At 51.5% G+C, this 17,097-nt stretch overlaps 1 protein-coding gene across 1 annotated transcript in view; it reads right to left on the bottom strand.

Annotated features, from left to right (window-relative positions):
- LOC119929999 (DNA-directed RNA polymerase II subunit RPB1-like) overlaps positions 1–17,097 on the bottom strand; it is a 62,646-nt gene that overhangs the window by 7,898 nt on the left and 37,651 nt on the right. The window contains exons 7-8 of the mRNA XM_038748405.1: positions 9,836–9,942; positions 7,510–7,642 (exon numbers count right to left, since the gene is read on the bottom strand). Coding sequence (XP_038604333.1) covers positions 7,510–7,642; positions 9,836–9,942 — 240 coding nt within the window. The remainder of the gene's footprint in view (positions 1–7,509; positions 7,643–9,835; positions 9,943–17,097) is intronic.

The following is a 17,097-nucleotide window of genomic DNA, read 5'->3' as shown; positions in this document are numbered from 1 at the left end:
TCATGGGCAGCAAAGTCCAGAAAAAGAGCCGCCTTGACCAGGAGGGATTCACTCGTTCGATGGTATTTATTGAGCGCTTCCTCTGTGCAGGGCACTGAGTTAAGCGCTCGGGAAAGTACGCTGAAGAAATAAAAAAATGACAAAATCTGCCCACAACGAGCTCAGAGCTCAGTACAGCGCCCGTCGTTGGGTGGGGACCGTCTATGTTGCCAATTTGGCCTTCCCAAGCGCTTAGTACAGTGCTCTGCACACAGTAAGTGCTCAATAAATACAAATGAATGAGTGAATGAAAGAGGAATCGGAGGGGGATGGACGGGGGCGGTGTGACGCCAGACTTCCCTGAGGAGTTATAATAATAATAATTATCAGTAACAGTACTATTGTATGATTATATTTAAGCGCTTACTATGTGCCAGGCGCTGTATCAACAGGATCAACAGATTGGACACAGTCCCTGTCCCACACGAGGAGCCTGGACGTTCTTCCTTTCATTCAACCGTACTTCCCAAGCGCTTAGTACAGTGCTCTGCACCCAGTAAGCGCTCAATAAATACGATTGATGATGATGATGATGATTTATTGAGGGCTTACTGTGTGCGGGGCGCTGTACTAAGCGATGGGAGAGGACAAGACAACATTAAAGAGATACATTCCTGGAGAAGCAGCGTGGCTCGGTGGAAAGAGCCCGGGCTTTGGAGTCAGAGGTCACGGGTTCGAATCCCGGCCCCGCCGATTGTCAGCTTTAGGCGAGTCCCTTCACTTCTCTGGGCCTCAGTTCCCTCATCTGGAAAATGGGGATGAAGACTGGGAGCCCCCCGTGGGGCAACCTGATCACTCTGTAACCTCCCCAGCGCTTAGAGCAGGGCTTGGCACGTAGTAAGCGCTTAATAAATGCCGTCATTATTATTATTATTATTCGCGGCCGACATGGAGCTGAGAGTCTAGAGGGGAAGGTGGGCGGGAAGAGAAAGAAAGAAATGATGGAGGGGGACGTAGCGGGTGCGGGGCTGGGACGGGGGGACGCAGAAGAGGAAAATCAATCAATCAATCAATCAATCAATCGTATTTATTGAGCACTCACTGTGTGCAGAGCACTGTACTAAGCGCTTGGGAAGTCCAAGTTGGCAACATCCCTACCCAACAGTGGGCTCACGGTCTAGAAGGGGGAGACAGACAACAAAACCAAACAAATTAACAAAATAAAATAAATGGAATAGATATGTACAAGTAAAATAGAGTAATAAATCCGTACAATCAATTGTATTTATTGAGCGCTCACTGTGTGCAGAGCACTGTACTAAGCACTTGGGAAGTCCAAGTTGGCAACATATAGCGACGGTCCCTACCCAACAGTGGGCTCCCGGTCTAGAAGGGGGAGACAGAGAACAAAACCAAACATATTCACAAAATAAAATAAATAGAATAGATATGTACAAGTAAAATAGAGTAATAAATCTGTATAATCAATCGTATTTATTAAGCGCTTACTGTGTGCAGAGCACTGCACTAAGCGCTTGGGAAGTCCAAGTTGGCAACATCTAGAGATGGTCCCTACCCAACAGTGGGCTCACAGTCTAGAAGGGGGAGACAGACAACAAAACCAAACATATTAACAAAATAAAATAAATGGAATAGATACGTACAAGTAAAATAAATAGAGTAATAAAGCTGTACAAACATATATACATAGGAAAAGTGGGGGGGGGGCGCAGTCAGGGAAGGCCTCCTGGAGGAGACGGGCCTTCGATAAGGGTTCGAAGGTGGGGAGAGCGGTGGGCTGGGGGACGTGAGGAGGGAGGGCGTCCAGGACAGAGGCAGGACGGGGGCGAAATCTGCTCTGTGACCTTTGGCAAGTCGCTTTTGCTTCCCCGTGCCTCAGTTTCCTCCTTTGCTCACTGGGGATTCGATACCTGTTCTCCCTCCTTCTTAGACTGAGAGGCCCGTGGGGGACCTTTATTTTACTTGTCCATATCTATTCTATTTATTTTATTTTGCTAGTATGTTTGGTTTTGTTTTCTGTCTCCCCCTTCTAGACTGCGAGCCCGCTGTTGGGTAGGGACCGTCTCTAGATGTTGCCAACTTGTACTTCCAAGCGCTTAGTACAGTGCTCTGCGCACAGTAAGCGCTCGATAAATATGATTGATGATGATGATGTTGCCAACTTGTACTTCCCAAGCGCTTAGTCCAGTGCTCTGCGCACAGTAAGCGCTCAATAAATACGATTGAATGAATGAATTGATGAATGTGAGCCCACTGTTGGGTAGGGACCGTCTCTACATGTTGCCAACTTGGACTTCCCAAGCGCTTAGTCCAGTGCTCTGCACACAGTAAGCGCTCAATAAATACAATTGATTGATTGATTGATTACTCTATTTATTTATTTATTTTACTTGTACATATCTATTCTATTTATTTTATTTTGTTAGTTTGTTTGGTTTTGTTCTCTGTCTCCCCCTTTCAGACTGTGAGCCCACTGTTGGGTAGGGACTGTCTCTCTATGTTGCCAACTTGGACTTCCCAAGCGCTTAGTACAGCGCTCTGCACACGGTAAGCGCTCAATAAATACGATTGATTGATTGATTGATCGACCTGATGATCTTCTATTGACCCCAGCGCTCAGTACAGTGCTTGGCACATAGGAAGCGCTCAGTAAGCCGCGCTTACTGAGGAGCGGGCGTGGCCTAGTGGAAAGAGCCCGGGCCCGGGGGTCAGGTCCTGGGTTCTAATCCCGGCTCCGCCACGTGTCTGCTTGGGTGACTTTGGGCGAGTGGCTTCACTTCTCTGGGCCTCAGTTCCCTCATCTGTCAAATGGGGATGAAGACCGGGAGCCCCACGGGGGACAACCTGATCACCTTGGATCCCCCCCAGTGCTTAGAGCACTGTGAGCCCACTGTTGGGTAGGGACTGTCTCTATATGTTGCCAATTTGTACTTCCCAAGTGCTTAGTACAGTGCTCTGCACACAGTAAGCGCTCAGTAAATACGATTGATGATAGTAAGCGCTTAGCAAATGCCATCATTATTATCATGTAGGTTTCCCTGCCTGTTCTCCCTTCCATTTAGGCTGTGAACCCCATGTAGGGACAGCCTGATCACCTTGTATCCCCCCCCGCCAAGCGCTCAGAGCAGTGCTTGGCACATAGTAAGCGCTTAGCAAATGCCATCATGATTATCAAGTAGGTTTCACTGCTTGTTCTCCCTCCTGTAGGCTTAGCACAGTGCTCTGCACATAGTAAGCGCTCAATAAATACGATTGATGATGATGATGATGTAGGGACGTAGGGACAGGGACTATGCCCGGCCCGACGACTCTGTGTCTATCCCAGCGGGTAAGGACCGTCTCTACGTGTTGGCAACTTGGACGTCCCGAGCGCTTAGTACAGTGCTCTGCACACAGTGAGCGCTCAAGCCCGGGCTCTTTCCACTGAGACACGCTGCTTCGTAACGAAAAAAAATCAAAGGACCCGTCGAAACACGGTTCGCCTGCCCCGCCGTCCTCCCCGCGGCCTGCAGCATGGCTCAGTGGAAGGAGCCCGGGCTTTGGAGTCGGAGGTCGTGAGTTCGAATCCCGGCTCCACCCCATGTCCTTCAAGGCCCTGCTGAGAGCTCACCTCCTCCAGGAGGCCTTCCCAGACTGAGCCCCTTCCTTCCTCTCCCCCTCGTCCCCCTCTCCGTCCCCCCCATCTTACCTCCTTCCCTTCCCCACAGCACCTGTATATATGGATATGTGTTTGTACATATTTATTACTCTATTTATTTATTTTACTTGTACATATCTATTCTATTTATTTTATTTTGTGAGTATGTGTGGTTTTGTTCTCTGTCTCCCCCTTTTAGACTGTGAGCCCACTGTTGGGTAGGGACTGTCTCTAGATGTTGCCAATTTGTACTTCCCAAGCGCTTAGTACAGTGCTCTGCACCTAGTCAGCGCTCAATAAATACGATTGATGATGATGATGATGTCCGTTCCCTTCCCCACAGCACCTGTATATATGTATATGTGTTTGTACATATTTATGACTCTATTTATTTATTTTACTTGTCCATATCTATTCTATTTATTTTATTTTGTGAGTATGTTTGGTTTTGTTCTCTGTCTCCCCCTTTTAGACTGTGAGCCCACTGTTGGGTAGGGACCGTCTCTAGATGTTGCCAATTTGTACTTCCCAAGCGCTTAGTCCAGTGCTCTGCACCTAGTCAGCGCTCAATAAATACGATTGATGATGATGATGATGATGTACATATCTATTCTATTTATTTTATTTTGTTAGTATGTTCGGGTTTTGTTCTCTGTCTCCCCCTTTTAGACTGTGAGCCCACTGTTGGGTAGGGACCGTCTCTAGATGTTGCCAATTTGTACTTCCCAAGCGCTTAGTCCAGTGCTCTGCACCTAGTCAGCGCTCAATAAATACGATTGATGATGATGATGATGATGTACATATCTATTCTATTTATTTTATTTTGTTAGTATGTTCGGGTTTTGTTCTCTGTCTCCCCCTTTTAGACTGTGAGCCCGCCGTTGGGTAGGGACCGTCTCTAGATGTTGCCAATTTGTACTTCCCAAGCGCTTAGTCCAGTGCCCTGCACCTAGTCAGCGCTCAATAAATACGACTGATGATGATGATGATGTCCGTTGCGTGACCTCGAGCGAGTCACTTGACTTGTCTGAGCCTCAGTTCCCCATCTGGAAAATGGGGAGTAAGACCGTGAGCCCCCCGGGGGACAACCTGATCGCCTTGTGCCCTCCCCGGCGCTTAGAACGGTGCTCGGCACAGAGTAAGCGCTTAATAAATGCTATTATTATTATTATTATTATTATTATTATTATTATTATTATTATTAATGAATGCTTAGCACAGTGCTCGGCACCTAGTACGCGCTCCGCCGACGCCGCACGCTCCCTCACAGCCCGGCCCGGAGAGGATGACGGAGGTCGGCATCCGTCCGGCCTTCCCGAGGGGCGAGCGGAGAGGCCGACCTTTGACCTCTGACCCCCGGCCGCAGTCTCCCCCAAGCTCCGGGCCCTGTTTGGACTCCTCCGGCTCCCAGGGGCGGAGGCGGGGGGCCGGGAATGGGGGTGGGAGCGAGGCGCCGCACAATGTCTGGCTTCGGGCCTAGTGGCGGAGCCGGGAGAGAAGCGGGGGGCTCGGACGGACGCCGGGACGGCGGGAAGGGCCGGATCGTGGGTTCAAATCCCGCCTCTGCTGGTTGTCAGCCGGGCGGGCGAGTCACTTCTCTAGGCCTCAGTTCCCTCGTCTGGAAAAGGGGGGTGACGACCGGGAGCCCCCCGTGGGACAACTTGATCCCCTTGGAACCTCCCCAGCGCTTAGAACGGTGCTTGGCACATAGTAAGCGCTTAATAAATGCCGTTATTATTATTATTATTGTTGCTCCTCACTTCTAAATGCCCGGAAATCTCCAGCCCTGCTGGACGGTGGACCCTGGGGGAAGGGGAGCAGCGTGGCTCAGCGGGAAGAGCCTGGGCTTTGGAGTCGGAGGTCGTGGGTTTGAATCCCGGCTCCGCCACGCGTCTGCCGTGTGACCTTGGGCGAGTCACTTCACTTCTCTGAGCCTCAGTTCCCTCATCTGTCAAATGGGGATGAAGACTGCGAGCCCCACGCGGGACAACCTGATCACCTTGTATCCCCCCGGCGCTTAGAACAGTGCTCGGCACATAGTAAGCGCTTAATAAATGCCATCGGCATCATTATTATTAAGTGGCGGAGCCGGGATTAGAACCCACGACTTCCGACTCCCAAGCCCGGGCTCCCCCAGATTCGTTCATTCATTCAGTCGTATTTATTGAGCGCTTACTGTGTGCAGAGCACTGTGCTAAGCGCTTGGGAAGTCCAAGTTGGCAACATCGAGAGACGGTCCCTACCCGACAACGGGCTCACAGTCAGCCTCCCCCCAGCCGCTTCAAGACACCCCCAGATGTCCCCAGACACCCCGAGACCACCCCAGCCTCCCTCCAGGAACCTCTAGATACCACTTAGACGCCCCCAAGATGCCCCAGTCTCCCTCCAGTCACCCCTAGACACCCTCTAATCCCCCAGACACCCCCAGTCACCTCTAGACGGCCCGTAGACGCCCCAGACGCCCCCAGATCATCATCAATCGTATTTATTGAGCGCCTACTGTGTGCAGAGCACTGTACTAAGCGCTTGGGAAGTCCAAGTTGGCAACATCTAGAGACAGTCCCTACCCAACAGCGGGCTCGCAGTCTAAAAGGGGGAGAGATGACCTCCTGATAATGATAATGATGGCATTTATTAAGCACTTACTGTGTGCCAAGCACTGTTCTAAGCGCTGGGGAGGTGACAAGGTGATCAGGTTGTCCCGCGGGGGCCTCACAGTCGTAATCCCCATTTTACAGATGACTTAACCGAGGCTCAGAGAAGCGAAGTGACTTGCCCAAGGTCACACAGCAGACACGTGGCGGAGACGGGATTGGAACCCACGACCTCTGACTCCAAAGCCCGGGCTCTTTCCATTGAGCCACGCTGCTGTCCCCAGCCCACCCTAGATGCCCCCCAGATAATAATAATAATAATAATAATAATAATAATAATAATAATGATGGCATTTGTTAAGGGCTTACTATGTGCAAAGCACCGTTCTAAGCGCTGGGGAGGATCCAAGGTGATCAGGTTGTCCCATGGGGGGCTCCCGGCATTAATCCCCATTTTCCAGATGAGGGAACTGAGGCCCAGAGAAGTGAAGTGACTTGCCCAAAGTCACACAGCAGACACGTGGCGGAGCCGGGATTGGAACCCACGACCTCTGACTCCAAAGCCCGGGCTCTTTCCACTGAGCCACGCTGCTGTCCCCAGCCCACCCTAGACGCCCCCCAGATTATAACAATAACAATGATAATAATGATGGCATTTGTTCAGCGCTTACTATGTGCAAAGCACTGCCCTCCAGATAATAATAATAATAATAATAATAATGATGGCATTTGTTCAGTGCTTACTACATGCAAAGCCCTGTTCTAAGCGCTGGGGGGGATCCAAGGTGATCAGGTTGTCCCACGGGGGGCTCACAGTCGTCATCCCCTTTTCCCAGATGAGGTCACTGAGGTTCAGAGAAGTGAAGTGACTTGCCCTAGGTCACACAGCAGATATGTGGCGGAACTGGGATTGGAACCCATGACCTCTGACTCCAAAGCCCGGGCTCTTTCCACTGAGCCACGCTGCTGTCCCCAGCCCATCCTAGACGCCCCCCAAATAATAATAATAATAATAATAATAATAATGGCATTTGTTCAGCGCTTACTACGTGCAAAGCACCATTCTAAGCTCTGGGGGGGGATACAAGGTGATCAGGTTGTCCCACGGGGGGCTCACAGTCGTCATCCCCATTTTCCAGATGAGGTCACTGAGGTTCAGAGAAGTGACTTCTTCAAGGTCACACAGCAGACACGTGGCGGAGCCGGGATTCGAACCCATGACCTCTGACTTCAAAGCCTGGGCTCTTTCCACTGAGCCACGCTGCTTCTCCGGCCCACCCTGGCCGCCCCCCGGAAGGCTCCAGCCGCTCCGCAGACGTGCCCGGGGGCCCCCCAGGACCCGCCCGAGACCCCCCAAGTGGTCCCCCATGGGGTCCCGGGCCTTCCGCCGTGGGAACCGACCCCTTGGGCCCTTGGGGGGACACCGCACCCACTGAGTCACGGCAGGGCCGGGCCCGGGCGAGGCCGGAGATGGGGCCAAACCTCCTCTCTCCCTGCCCCCCCATGGCACCCCCATTTCTCCCGCCGCCCCCTCGGCCCCCTCACCCCAGGGCCCACCGTCCAGCGGGGCTCCAGATTTCTGGGCATTTAGGAGTGAGGAGAAATGTGCCAAACACTGTTCTAAGCGCTGGGGGGGATACAAGGGGATCGGGTTGTCCCCCGTGGGGCTCACACTCTTCATCCCCATTTTGCAGATGAGGGGACTGAGGCGCCGAGAAGTGAGGTGACTTGCCCGAGGTCACACAGCAAGACACGTGGCGGAGGCGGGATTCGAACCCCTGACCTCTGATTCCAAGGCCCGGCCTCTTTCCACTTGAGCCACGCTGAATGAAATACGATCGAATGAATGAGTGAGTGAATGAATACAGCAATGAAAGCGTGGCTCAGTGGGAAGAGCCCGGGCTCTGGAGTCAGAGGTCACGGGTTCGAATCCCGGCTCCGCCAATTGCCAGCTGGGCGACTTTGGGCAAGTCACTTCACTTCTCTGGGCCTCGGTTCCCTCATCTGTAGAATGGGGATGAAGACTGTGGGCCCCCCGTGGGACAACTTCATCACCTTGTTCCCTCCCCAGCGCTTAGAACGGTGCTTTGCACGTAGTAAGTGCTTAATAAATGCCATTATTATTATTATTATTATTGTTATGATTATTAAAAATTCTCCCCCTTTTATTCTCCCCCTATTATTCTCCCCCTTTTAGACTGTGAGCCCACTGTTGGGTAGGGACTGTCTCTATATGTTGCCAATTTGTACTTCCCAAGCGCTTAGTACAGTGCTCTGCACACAGTAAGCGCTCAATAAATACGATTGATGATGATGATAATAATAATAATGGCATTTATTAAGCGCTTACTATGTGCCAAGCACTGTTCTAAGCGCGCTGGGGAGGTGACAAGGTGATCAGCCTGTCCCACTGCCTCCTCATGGGAGCTTGTCTCCTCATTTAGAAGTGAGGAGAAAGAATAATAATAATAATAATAATAATAATAATAATAATAATGACGGGGGGCTCACAGTCTTCATCCCCGTTTGACAGATGAGGAAACTGAGGCCCAGATAATAATAATAATGATGATGGCATTAATTAAGCGCTTACTATGTGCCAAGCACTGTTCTAAGCGCTGGGGAGGTTACAAGGTGATCAGGTTGTCCCACGGGGCGCTCACGGTCTTCATCCCCGTTTGACAGATGAGGTAACTGAGGCCCAGAGAATAATAATAATGATGATGGCATTAATTAAGCACTTACTATGTGCAAAGCACTGTTCTAAGCGCTGGGGAGGTTACAAGGTGATCAGGTTGTCCCACATGGAGCTCACAGTCTTCATCCCCATTTGACAGATGAGGGAACTGAGGCCTAGAGAAGCAAAGTGACTCGCCCAAAGTCACCCAGCTGACAATTGGCGGAGCCGGGATTTGAACCCATGACCTCTGACTCCAAAGGCCGGGCTCTTTCCACTGAGCAATCAATCAATCAATCAATCAATCGTATTTATTGAGCGCTTACTCTGTGCAGAGCACTGGACTAAGCGCTTGGGAAGTCCAAGTTGGCAACACATAGAGATGGTCCCTACCCAACAGTGGGCTCACAGTCTAAATCAATCAATCAATCGTATTTATTGAGCGCTTACTGTGTGCAGAGCACTGTACTAGGCGCTTGGGAAGTCCAAGTTGGCAACACATAGAGACAGTCCCTACCCAACAGTGGGCTCACAGTCCAAATCAATCAGTCAATCATATTTATTGAGCGCTTACTGTGTGCAGAGCACTGTACTAAGCGCTTGGGAAGTCCAAGTTGGCAACATATAGAGACAGTCCCTACCCAACAGTGGGCTCACAGTCTAAATCGATCAATCAATCATATTTATTGAGCGCTTACTGTGTGCAGAGCACTGTACTAAGCGCTTGGGAAGTCCAAGTTGGCAACACATAGAGACGGTCCCTACCCAACAGTGGGCTCACCGTCTAAATCAATCAATCAATCAATCGTATTTATTGAGCGCTTACTGTGTGCAGAGCACTGTACTAAGCGCTTGGGAAGTCCAAGTTGGCAACACATAGAGACGGTCCCTACCCAACAGTGGGCTCACAGTCTGGAAACGACCCACCAGTACGAGCCCAACCAGGTAGACGTCCAGAGGCCGGGCCGCCGGTGAGCCGACCACGGGGAGGCCCAGGCTCTGAATTCGAATCACGGAGTAGGCCCCGGCTTGGACTCCAAGGAGCGGTCAGGGGAAGGACGTGGGCCGGGGCAGCGAACGAAGGACTGGACGGGGATGAGGCAGCAGCGCGGCTCAGTGGAAAGAGCCCGGGCTTTGGAGTCAGAGGTCACGGGTTCAAATCCCGGCTCCGCCACTGTGTGACTTTGGGCCAGTCACTTCACTTCTCTGGGCCTCAGTTCCCTCATCTGGAAAATGGGGATGAAGACCGTGAGCCCCACGGGGGACAACCTGATCACCCTGTAAATTCCCCGGCGCTTAGAACGGTGCTCTGCACATAGTAAGCGCTTAATAAATGCCATTATTATTATTATTTTATTATGATTGTGAGGCGCCCGGTTTCCGGAGCGAGGAGCGGTCAACGGGCCTGGGACGGCGGCTCTTCCCCCCGTTGGGCGCGGGCACCGTCATTGTCTTCGGACGGAGGGGGGGTCTCCGGCGGACCCCCGCCCCGGCCTTCCTTCCTGCTTCTCCCTCCTCGGGGGCCCGGGCGGACAGACGGAGGAGAAGCAGCGCGGCTCGGCGGAAAGAGCCCGGGCTCTGGAGTCAGAGGTCACGGGTTCGAATCCCGGCTCCTCCGATTGTCAGCTGGGTGACTTGGGGCGAGTCACTTCACTTCTCTGTGGGTAGGGACCGTCTCTATAGGTTGCCAACTTGGACTTCCCAAGCGCTTAGTCCAGTGCTCTGCACACATTAAGTGCTCAATAAATACGATTGATTGATTCTCTGGGCCTCAGTTCCCTCACCTGGAAAATGGGGATTAAAGACCGTGAGCCCCCCGTGGGACAACCTGATCACCTTGGAACCTCCCCGGCGCTTAGAACGGTGCTTGGCACATGGGGAAGCAGCGTGGCTCAGTGGAAAGAGCCCGGGCTTTGGAGTCAGAGGTCAGGGGTTCGAATCCCGGCTCCGCCACTTGTCAGCTGGGTGACTTTGGGCCAGTCGCTTCACTTCTCTGGGCCTCAGTTCCCTCATCTGTCAAATGGGGATTAAAGATTTAGAGCCCCACATGGGACAACCTGATCACCTTGTAACCTCCCCAGTGCTTAGAACAGTGCTTGGCACATGGGGAAGCAGCGTGGCTCAGTGGAAAGAGCCCGGGCTTTGGAGTCAGAGGTTGTGGGTTCAAATCCCGGCTCCGCCACTTGTCAGCTGTGTGAATTTGGGCGAGCCACTTCACTTCTCTGGGCCTCAGTTACCTCATCTGTCAAATGTACCCCCTTCTAGACTGTGAGCCCACTGTCGGGTAGGGACCGTCTCTATATGTTGCCAACTTGGACTTCCCAAGCGCTTAGTCCAGTGCTCTGCACACAGTAAGCGCTCAATAAATATGAATGAATGAATGAAGACTGGGAGCCCCACGTGGGACAACCTGATCACCTTGGATCCTCCCCAGTGCTTAGAACAGTGCTTGGCACATAGTAAGTGCTTAATAAATGCTATTATTATTATTATTATTATTATTATTATTCTCTGGGCCTCAGTTCCTTCACCTGCCAAATGGGGATGAAGACTGTGAGCCCCCCGTGGGACCACCTGATCACCTTGTAACCTCCCCAGTGCTTAGAACGGTGCTTTGCACAGAGTAAGCACTTAATAAATGCCATTATTATATTATTATTCTCTGGGCCTCAGTTCCCTCATCTGCCAAATGGGGATGAAGACTGTGACCCCCCGTGGGACAACCTGATCACCTTGTATCCCCTCCAGTGCTTAGAACAGTGCTTTGTACATAGTAAGCACTTAATAAATGCCATTACTATTATTATTATTATTCTCTGGGCCTTAGTTCCCTCATCTGTCAAATGGGGATGAAGACTGTGACCCCCCGTGGGACAACCTGATCACCTTGTAACCTCCCCAGTGCTTAGAACAGTGCTTGGCACATAGTAAGCGCTTAATAAATGCCATCATTATTATTATTATTATTCTCTGGGCCTCAGTTCCCTCACCTGTCAAATGGGGATGAAGACTGTGACGCCCTGTGGGACAACCTGATCACCTTGTATCCCCCCCAGTGCTTAGAACAGTGCTTGGCACATAGTAAGCGCTTAATAAATGCCATCATCATCATCATAGGAAGCATTTAATAAATGCCATTATTATTAATTGGCGGAGTTAGGATTCGAACCCACGACCTCTGACTCCAAAGCCCGGGCTGTTTTCCGCTGAGCCCCGCTGCTTCGGATTGCTTAACAAATACCATCGTTATTGTTATTACGAACACGACGGACTGGGAGTGTGGCTGCTGATGGCCGTCCTGTCCTCTCCAGAGCGCTCAGCCCAGTGCTCGGCACACAGGAAGCGCTCAATAAAGCAGCCGAAGGAATGAATGGATGGCCGGGGAGCGGTGGATGAGTGGAGACGGACTCACCCCGTGACTCAAGCTGGGAGGGAGTGACCTTGGGGTGAGGACTTCCCAAAGCGCTCAGTCCAGTGCTCTGCCCGCAGTAGGCGCTCAATAAATACGACTGAATGAATGAATGGAAGGAAGAGGACCCCCAAAAGGAGGCCCTTCCCCGTTTTCCCATCCTGGACGGGTGCGTCCCCTTCCCGCTCACCCCCTTCCCCTCCGGCCCGGGCTCGTTCGGGGCCTGGATTCCCCATTTTCCCACGTGGGAAGCACACGGGGCCGGAAGGACGTGAGTCTGCCCTCAGTAAGCGCCCAATAAATAGGACTGAATGAATGGATGAATCACCTGGGACACGTCCAGGCCTCCCCAGGTGGAGGGATAATAATAATGATGGCATTTATTAAGCGCTTACTACGTGCCAAGCCCTGTTCTAAGCGCTGGGGAGGATCCAAGGTGATCAGGTGGTCCCACGGTCTTAAGCCCCATTTTACAGATGAGGTCGCTGAGGCCCAGAGAATAATAATAATAATGATGATGATGGCATTTAGTAAGCACTTACTATGTGCCAAGCACTGTTTTAAGCGCTGGGGAGGATCCAAGGTGATCAGGTTGTCCCACGGGGGGCTCGCAGTCTTCATCCCCACTTTACAGATGAGGTAACTGAGGCCCAGAGGATAATAATAATAATAATGATGGCATTTGTTAAGCGCTTACTATGTGCCAAGCGCTGTTTTAAGCGCTGGGGAGGATCCAAGGTGATCAGGTTGTCCCACGGGGGGCTCACAGTCTTAATCTCCATTTTACAGATGAGGTCACTGAGGCCCAGAGAATAATAATAATAATAATAATAATGATGGCATTTAGTAAGCGCTTACTATGTGCCAAGCACTGTTCTAATCACTGGGGAGGATCCAAGGTGATCAGGTTGTCCCATGGGGGGCTCACAGTCTTCATCCCCATTTACAGATGAGGGAACTGAGGCCCAGAGAATAATAATAATAATAATGATGATGATGATGGCATTTAGTAAGCGCTTACTATGTGCCAAGCACTGTTCTAAGCGCTGGGGAGGATCCAAGGTGATCAGGTTGTCCCATGGGGGGCTCACAGTCTTCATCCCCACTTTACAGATGAGGTAACTGAGGCCCAGAGGATAATAATAATAATAATAATGGCATTTATTAAGCGCTTACTATATGCCAAGTACTGTTTTAAGCGCTGGGGAGGATCCAAGGTGATCAGGTTGTCCCACGGGGGGCTCGCAGTCTTCATCCCCATTTACAGATGAGGTAACTGAGGCCCAGAGGATAATAATAATAATAATGATGGCATTTATTAAGCGCTTACTATATGCCAAGCACTGTTCTAAGCGCTGGGGAGGATCCAAGGTGATCAGGTTGTCCCACGGTGGACTCACAGTCTTAATCTCCATTTTACAGATGAGGTAACTGAGGCCCAGAGAATAATAATAATAATAATAATGGCATTTAGTAAGCGCTTGCTATATGCCAAGCACTGTTCTAAGCACTGGGGAGGATCCAAGGTGATCAGGCTGTCCCATGGGGGGCTCACAGTCTTCATCCCCATTTGACAGATGAGGGAACTGAGGCCCAGAGAAGTGAAGCAACTTGCCCAAAGTCACCCCGCTAACAATTGGCGGAGCTGGGATTTGAACCCATGACCTCGGACTCCAAAGCCCGGGCTCTTTCCACTGAGCCACACATAATAATAATCATAATAATGATGGAATTTATTAAGCGCTTACAAGGTGCCGAGCACCGTTCTAAGCGCTGGGGTAGACGCAAGGTCATCGGGTCGTCCCCCGTGGGGCTCCCGGTCTTCATCCCCATTTTCCAGATGAGGGAACTGAGGCCCAGGGAAGTGAAGTGACTTACCCAAGGTCACCCAGTGGATGAGTGGCGGAGGCGGGATTAGAACCCACGACCTCGGACTCCCGAGCCACTAGGCCATGCTGAGGGATTAGCCGGGATCCCCGCCTCTACCACCCGTGGACTCCAGACTTCTTGTGACTCAGTTTCTCCCTCTGAGCAACAAGCACCATGACTGCCCGGGCAACTACCTGGGACAGACGGGGTTTTGGGGGGACTGGATCTCTTTCCCTCCCCTCCCTCCCCTTCCCCCCCAGCCTTCCTGTGACTCAGTTTCTCCCTCAGAGCAACGAGCTCCAACACTGGGCTGACAACCACGTAGGACAGGCGGGGTTTTGTGGGGACTGGATTCATTCATTCAATCGTATTTATTGAGCGCTTACTGTGTGCAGAGCACTGTACTAAGCGCTTGGGAAGTCCAAGTTGGCAACATAGAGAGACGGTCCCTACCCAACAGCAGGCTCACAGTCTAGCGCTTCGAATGGTGCTTTGCACATAGTAAGCGCTTAATGAATGCCATCTTCATTATTATTATTATTATTATTATTCCCCTCCCCCTGCCTCCCCTTTTCCACTTCCCCCCAGCCTTCCTGTGACTCAGTTTCTCCCTCTGAGCAACGAGCTCCAACACGGGGCCGACAACTACTTAGGACAGGTGCGGTTTTGTGGGGACTGGATCCCTTCCCAGGGCTTAGAACGGTGCTTTGCACATAGTAAGCGTTTAATAAATGCCATCATCATTATTATTATTATTATTATTCCCCTCCCCCAGCCTTCCTGTGACTCAGTTTCTCCCTCTGAGCAACGAGCTCCAACACTGGGCCGACAACCACTTAGGACAGGCGGGGTTTTGCGGGGATTGGATCCCTTCCCAGCGCTTCGAACGGCGCTTTGCACATAGTAAGCGCTTAATAAATGCCATCATCATTATTATTATTCCCCCTCTCTTCCCCCCAGCCTTCCTGTGACTCAGTTTCTCCCTCTGAGCAACGAGCTCCAACACTGGGCCGACAACCACGTAGGACAGGCGGGGTTTTGCGGGGACTGGATCCCTTCCCAGCGCTTCGAACGGTGCTTTGCACACAGTAAGCGCTTAATGAATGCCATCATTATTATTATTATTATTATTCCCCCTCCCCCCTCTTCCCCCCAGCCTTCCTGTGACTCAGTTTCTCCCTCTGAGCAACAAGCTCCAACACTGGGCCGACAACCACTTAGGACAGGCAGGGTTTTGCGGGGACTGGATCCCTTCCCAGCGCTTCGAACGGTGCTTTGCACATAGTAAGCGCTTAATAAATGCCATCATTATTATTATTATTATTATTATTCCCCTCCCCCGCCTCCCCTCCCCGACTTCCCCCAGCCTTCCTGTGACTCAGTTTCTCCCTCTGAGCAACAGGCACCGGAGACTGGGCCGACAACTGCCTAGGACAGACAGGGTGTGAAGGGGCTGGGCCCCTTCTCCCCTCCCCAACTTCCCCCAGCCTTCCTGTGACTCAGTTTCTCCCTCTGAGCAACAGGCACCGTGACTAGGCCGCCCCGAGGGACGGTGGCGTGGGGAAGAGGGGATCGGGAATTGCGCCTCCTTCCCGTCTGCAACTTCTCCGTCTGCCCCCCCCCCCCCTTTGGATTGCTTCTGGCTTAATAAATGCCATGATTATTATTATTATTATTATTATTATTATTATTACTATTATTATTCCCCTCCCCTGCCTCCCCTTTCCCACTTCCCCCCAGCCTTCCTGTGACTCAGTTTCTCCCTCTGGGGTTTGGGGGGGACTGGATCTCTTCCCCTTCTGGGAGGCGAGAAGGCGTCCTCTCCGCAGCGCTTAGTCCAGTGCTCCGCGCACAGTAGGCGCTCCAGAAATCGGAGTGGATGAAGGCTGAGCTGGAAGCGGGGCGATGGGTAGGGACCGTCCTCTACGTTGCCAACTTGTCCTTCCCAAGCGCTCAGTACAGTGCCCTGCACACAGTAAGCGCTCAATAAATACGATTGAATGAATGAGGAGGTGGACGGGGGGCCGCCGCTCAACGCAAGGACGGGCCCGTGAGGAGACTGTGAGCCCACTGTTGGGTAGGGACTGGCTCTCTATGTTGCCAACTTGGACTTCCCAAGCGCTTAGTACAGTGCTCTGCACATAGTAAGCGCTCAATAAATACGATTGATGATGATGACGGGGGGGACGCTCTGCCCTGTGACCTCGGACAAGTCACTTCACCTCTCCCTGCCTCAGTTCCCTCGTCTGGAAAGCGGGGGTGAAAAGGGACCGTCTCTCTATGTTTCCAACTTGGACTTCCCAAGTGCTTAGTACAGTGCCCTGCACACAGTGGGTGCTCAATAAATGCGACTGAATGAATGACTCCCCACAGCACCTATGCATCGATCTGTAATTTATTGTGTTACCTATTTGTATTAATGTCTGTGTCCCCCTCTAGACCGTGAGCTCGTTGTTGGGTAGGGACCGTCTCTATATGCTTCCAACTTGGACTTCCCAAGCGCTTAGTACAGTGCCCTGCACACAGTGGGTGCTCAATAAATGCGATTGAATGAATGACTCCCCACAGCACCTATGCATCTATCTGTAATTTATTGTGTTCCCTATTTGTATTAATGTCCGTCTCCCCCTCTAGACCGTGAGCTCGTTGTTGGGTAGGGACCGTCTCTATATGTTGCCAACTTGGACTTCCCAAGCGCTCAGTACAGTGCCCTGCACACAGTGGGTGCTCAATAAATGCGACTGAATGAATGACTCCCCACAGCACCTATGTATCTATCTGTAATTTACTGTGTTACCTATTTGTATTAATGTCTGTGTCCCCTCTAGACCATGAGCCCGTTGTTGGGTAGGGACCGTCTCTATATGCTTTCAACTTGGACTTCCCAAGCGCTTAGTACAGTGCCCTGCAC

This window comes from Tachyglossus aculeatus, chromosome 6, assembly GCF_015852505.1.
Source record: "Tachyglossus aculeatus isolate mTacAcu1 chromosome 6, mTacAcu1.pri, whole genome shotgun sequence".
Taxonomy (NCBI): domain Eukaryota; kingdom Metazoa; phylum Chordata; class Mammalia; order Monotremata; family Tachyglossidae; genus Tachyglossus; species Tachyglossus aculeatus.
This window is presented reverse-complemented; position numbering and strand designations above follow the sequence as displayed.